We start from the raw sequence: 5,904 nt of genomic DNA, 5'->3' as shown, positions 1-5,904 counted from the left end.
GCCCGGTGTGGTGGCGAGCACTTGTAATCCCAGCTACTCAGGAGGCTGAGGCAGGTTAATCCCTTGAACCCAGGAGACAGAGATTGCAGTGAGCTGAGATTGCACCACTGCACTCCAGCCTGGGCAACAAGAGCAAAACTCTGTCTCAAAAAAAAAAGAAGCTGAGTGGTAGCCACACTGAAGTTCATTTTCCTGTTCTGTTTACTCATGCATATATTTGAAAATATGATACACAAAATGTTTCTTATTTTTATTTTTTCATGTTTTCTAGAGATAGTGTCTTACTATGTTGCGCAGGCTGGTCATGAATTCCTGGGTTCAAGTGATCGTCCCACCTCAGCCTCCCGAGTAGCTTGGACTACAGGCATACGTCACCACACCTGGCTAATTTTATATTATTTTTTATTTTTTGGAGAAATGAGGTCTCCCTATGTTGCCCAGGTTGGTCTCCAACTCCTGGGCTCAAGTAATTCTCCCATCTCACCCTTCTAAAGTGCTGGGATTAAGAGCTTGAGCCACTGCACCCAGCCAAATAGATTTTTAATGTATGAAACAATTAAAACTTTAAATGTTTCTTCCTATTTTCATGACTCTTTATAATTTGTCATGTTTTCAAGACATTCAAGAGGTACTAAATGTTATTCTTTTATTTTCCTTAAAGTCCTGGATTGCTTTTGACATCATTATTTAATCTTAGCTTTTCCTGTGACTGCAATTACCACACATGAATATTTCCAAGTATGGTTCACTCTATAAACAACTATTTCATGAAAGGCCTGCTTATCCAATGATTAAAAACGTTAAAATATCAGGATTATTTCAGTACTTGAGATTTGATTGAGAAAAATGTGTATTTTAATTGTACCTTCTAATTATGGCACTATGGTTCTGTCTAGCATGTTTATTTTTGCTTGCAATAGATTCAACATTTCAAAAAGCATTAATAAAATAGTTCGAACTAGTAATATATTACTTAATATAAAAGCATATTAACTCACAACATTGTCAGCCCAATCTGCTAGTACTGTTGAGATGTAGTTCACAGCATTAAGAATTGCACAGTATCGAAAGCCAAGGGAAGCTCTAGTCTCTTCTTTCATCACCTGTGTTAATCGTATCCTAAAATCATCTACTAAGTCCTTCTGTAACTCCAGGAACTGTAGCTTTCGGGAAGCTGTGGGAAGATTTTTATACCTGTCTGTGGAAAAAGTTATTAAGACATATGAAGGTTTTGGTACCATCTATGATATACTTATAAGTTTTCCTACTGTCCTGCTTCAGTGCTTTTGTCAAAAATCAATTGACCAGTCAAGTGCGGATTTACTTCTGAGCTCTCTTAAGGATATGAGTTTCAAAAGTATGTTTGCCAAAACTCATTCAACAGTACACATAAGATCTGCATATTACACTGTATGTAAAGTATGCCTCAAGTTTTTTTTAAAGGCAAATGAGAAAATTATATATAAAAATGACAGTTTTGGCCAGGTGCGGTGGCTCACACTTGTAATCCCAGCACTTTGGGAGGCCAAGGCAGGTGGATCACCTGAAGTCAGGAGTTCAAGACTAGCCTGGCCAACATGGTGAAACTCCATCTCTACTAAAACTAAAAAAATTAGCCAGGTGGTAGTGGCATGTGCTTGTAATCTCAGCTACTCAGGACTCTGAGGCAGAAGAATTGCTTGAACTTGGGAGGTGGAGGTTGCAGTAAGCCAAGATAGCACTACTGCATTCCAGCCTGGGAAACAGAGTGAGACTCTGTCTCAGGAAAAAAAAAAAAAGTTTGTTCAACAAATAAACGGCTTTTTTTTTTTTTTTTTTAAAGAAAGAACTTGGATAAATTAAAAGATACACATTTAAGAATTTACAGGCAGTTGGCCAGGCGCAGTGGCTCACACCTGTAATCCCAGCACTTTGGGAGGCCGAGGTGGGCGGATCACAAGGTCAGGAGATCGAGACCATCTTGGCTTGCGACCATCTTGGCTAACACGGTGAAACCCCATCTCTACCAAAAATAAAAAAAAATTAACCAGGCATGGTGGTGGGTGCCTGTAGTCCCAGCTACTCGGGAGGCTGAGGCAGGAGAATGGTGTGAATCTGGGAGGCAGAGATTGTACTGAACCCAGGAGGCAGAGTTTGCAGTGAGCTGGGATCGCGCCACTGCACTCCAACTTGGGTGACAAGAGTGAAATTCTGTCTCAAAAAAATAAATAATAAAGTAAATTTACAATGGACATGATGAGAGGTCTGAAATTTTCTTTAAAATACTCCAGAAAAAAAAAATTGAGGAGTAAAATATAACAGAAAAGTGATAATTGCTTTAAACTTTGGTAATGGGTACCTGAGAGTTCATCATATTATCCTACTTTTGGGTATGTTTGAAAATTTTCTGAATAAAAAGTTTTTAAGAGACACATGAATTTTCCTTAATTTTTTGGTCTTAGTGTTTTCCATATTTTTCTTATAGTTAAAAATACAGAATTATGGCTGGGCCTGTAATCCCAGCACTTTGGGAGGCCAAGGCAGTTGGATCACAAGGTCAGGAGTTCAAGACTAGCCTGGCTAAGATGGTGAAACCCCATCTCTACTAAAAATAAAAAAATTAGTTGTGCGTGGCTGCAGGCGCCTATAATCCCAGCTACTCGGGAGGCAGAGACAAGAGAATTCATTGAATCCAGGCAGCAGAGGTTGCAGTGAGCCGAGATCATACCACTGCACTCCAGCCTGGTGACAGAGTGAGACTCCGTTTCAAAAAAAAAAAACAAAACTACTGACTGGGCTGGAATGATACTTCTTCAGGTTATCAGACAAGCCTAAGAAGCGGACAGGCTGGTGGTCTATGAAGGTGAAGAGGGCTAAGGATGGTGGCAATGAGGGTCCAGTGGCACCTGGACAACAAGCAGGCCCACAGGGGGGCAGCGTGATTGGCTAAAGACCAGTGAGGGCCAGAGGATGCTAGGCTACCCTCCAGCCAGAGAATCCCTGCACTATAACAAAAGTTCCTACTACTACTCCAATCCTTAAAATTACTTCATTATTTTACTCTCTTCTGCAATCTTTGATAAATCAAGATCAAGAAAATATTAAAAATACAGGCCAATCACCATTTACTGAAGACATCTAAAAAGCCCAATAGCAAGACAGTTTGGATAATAAAATTAAATTCTTATTTAATTGTTTTTGTATAATTATTCTGGAAGTTTTCTTGTGTAATTATTCAGGAAGTTTTCCTTCATGTATACCAATGTTTAAATCCTTAAATTATTAAAAACCCCAAAGTTAGAATATTGTGTTAGTTTTCTACCAATATAGAAACTGAATTTGAAGATAACAACCATCATATAATATTAATTTGCTGAGCCGCTTATTTATTGATTACTTTATTGATGGAGTCTCACTCTGTCACCAAGGCTGGACTGCAGTGGCGCGATTGCGGCTCACTGCAACCTCTACCTCCCATGCTCAAACAATCCTCCCACCTCAGCCTACCAAGTAGCTGGGACTACAGGCATGCATCACCACACCTGACTAATTTCTGTATTTTTTGGAAGAGAGCAGGTTTCACCATGTACCCCAGGCTGTTCTCGAACTCCTGGGTTCAAGCAACCTGCCTGCGTCAGCCTCTCAAAGTGCTGGGATTACAGGCATGAGCCACTGCACCCAGTCTACTGAGCTATTTTAAAAAGTACCATGTGAAAACAGTACTTTTAAAACAAAGTCATATCTTAAAAGACTTATACTTACCAGTTATAACCAAGAGTAGAGTCATAAAAGTTTCTGCACAATCTGGAACTTTCATTTCATCCACATCAGTGATATCCTTATATTGCGATACCCAGGCAGCTTCTGATGAAAGCATTGAGTCCATTTTTTGAAGAGCAACTGATAAGCAGACAAAACGATTATGCCGATTAAGTAGTTACAGTCATTCCTAATTATTCAACTTGTAATTTTTTAGGAATGATGGCTTTTCTATAAAAAATAAATAAACCTACAATCTCCCACTAGTTGTACTAAATTTAACTTACTTAATGCTTTAAACAGGATACTTTACTCCCACCCCCAAATTTTGAAAATAGTTATGATGACTAGATAAGCTACAGTCAGAAAGATTCTATTGGCCAGGCACAGTGGCTCACACCAGTAATCCCAGCACTCTAGGAGGCCAAGGTGGGAGGACTGCTTAAGTCTAGGAGTTCACAACCAGCCTGGGCAACATAGCGAAACCCCAACTCTACAAAAAATACAAAAAGTAGCCAGGCACGGTTTGCATACACTTATAGTCCCAGCTACTGGGGTGGCTGAGGTAGGAGGATCACCTGAGCCCCGGAGGTCGAGGCTGCAGTAAGCCATGATCAGCCCACTCCACTCTAGCCTGGGTGACAAAGTAAGACCCTATCTCAAAAATAAAAAAATAAAAAAATAAAATACTCTGATACTTTGGGAGGCCAAGGCAGGTGGATTACTTGAAGTCAGGAGTTCCATACCAGCCTGGCCAACATGTTGCAACCCCGTCACTCCTTAAAAATAGAAAAATTAGCCAGGCATGGTAGTGCGTGCCTGTAATCCCAACTACTCAGGAGGCTGAGACAGAAGAATCACTTGAACCCAGCGGGTGGAGATTGCAATGAGCTGAGCTCGAACTACTGCACTTTTATCCTGGGCCACAGAGCAAGAGTCTGTCCTAAAATAAATAAATAAAAACAAAATAAATAAAATGAAAAATTCTATGATAAAATCTATAAAACAATTAAACATTCTACTGGCTTGACTATTCCACTCTAGAAACATGTAGAGTGTAATTCCAGGAAAAATGGAAGTTTCATGTGAAGTAAAGAAAATATTATCTCTGAAGGAAACTCTGAAAACCCTGACAAAGAAAATTTCAGATGGCTCTAGTCCTACTCAGAACTGGAGAAGAAAAGTATTCAAAAGTGTGTATCCACAGAAACAGACATATCTCCCTACCCTCTGGCCACATCAGCACTTACATTTTCTCTCCACTGTCAACCATCTCTGAAAACAGGTTTCCTCTGACAGAATATGCATACAACTAGCAAAAGCACCAGGATAGCCATGAACACTGTGTAGCTCCCTTTCAAACAACAGTACTTCATCCACCAAATGACAGAAGAGATTGTCATCATACAGCAGACAAGGAATATCCGTGGCTAACTTCTCAAGAACCAACATCATAAGGCCCCGAGAAAATTCAAGCTAAAAAAATACACAAACATGAGGTATGTAAATAAAAAGTTATCCATGCCCACATACAGTTCTAAAACAGAAACACGACTGAGTCTCTTACCCTTGCATTTACCAAACAGCCTACTTTGTCTAATATTGGCTGAATCTTTTCATCCAAAAATTGAGTATGGTTTCCAATCCACATAAGTACTTGAGCCAAGTACCATTCTGGCTAAGGAAGGAGGAAAATAGTTTGAATTCGTAAGTCATTCCAATTAGAAAGTTACAATTACATGAGTCTATTTAATTGTATATGCACAACACTTACAAAAATTAGTTGAAAATTCCTGTATGTAAGAGCACAATTTCTACTCTGAATTTTAAACTACTGAAAGGCTTAATAATCAAATGTTTGCCAATGTACTCCCAACAAATTTCAATAATGTGACTTAAGTCAATAAACTCATAAATTTACAATGCCCTATATATTTAAAACCTAACACTTCAATAATATGTAAAATCATGAGTATTACAAAGAATTAATGGCCTATAAATTATTTTTTGAAATAGCATTTGAAAATAATTTCAATATTATTTTCTTACGGTTTTTATTTTCAAAAAGTAAATTTTTTTTTTTTTTTTTGAGGCGGAGTCTCGCTCTGTCGCCCGGACTGGAGTGCAGTGGCCGGATCTCAGCTCACTGCAAGCTCCGCCTCCCGG

At 39.0% G+C, this 5,904-nt stretch overlaps 1 protein-coding gene across 2 annotated transcripts in view; it reads right to left on the bottom strand.

The window, feature by feature from the left end:
• RINT1 (RAD50 interactor 1) overlaps positions 1 to 5,904 on the bottom strand; it is a 39,606-nt gene that overhangs the window by 12,078 nt on the left and 21,624 nt on the right. For both annotated transcript variants that reach the window (XM_011956862.1, XM_011956861.1), the window contains 4 exons: positions 5,306 to 5,416; positions 4,989 to 5,214; positions 3,742 to 3,879; positions 999 to 1,198 (listed from right to left, as the gene is read on the bottom strand). In XM_011956862.1, the coding sequence (XP_011812252.1) occupies positions 999 to 1,198; positions 3,742 to 3,879; positions 4,989 to 5,214; positions 5,306 to 5,416 (675 nt within the window). The remainder of the gene's footprint in view (positions 1 to 998; positions 1,199 to 3,741; positions 3,880 to 4,988; positions 5,215 to 5,305; positions 5,417 to 5,904) is intronic.

Source organism: Colobus angolensis, unplaced genomic scaffold (genome assembly GCF_000951035.1).
Source record: "Colobus angolensis palliatus isolate OR3802 unplaced genomic scaffold, Cang.pa_1.0 Scaffold427, whole genome shotgun sequence".
Taxonomy (NCBI): Eukaryota; Metazoa; Chordata; class Mammalia; order Primates; family Cercopithecidae; genus Colobus; species Colobus angolensis.
The sequence above is the reverse complement of the archived record's forward strand: the minus strand, read 5'-3'. Positions and strand labels throughout refer to the sequence as shown.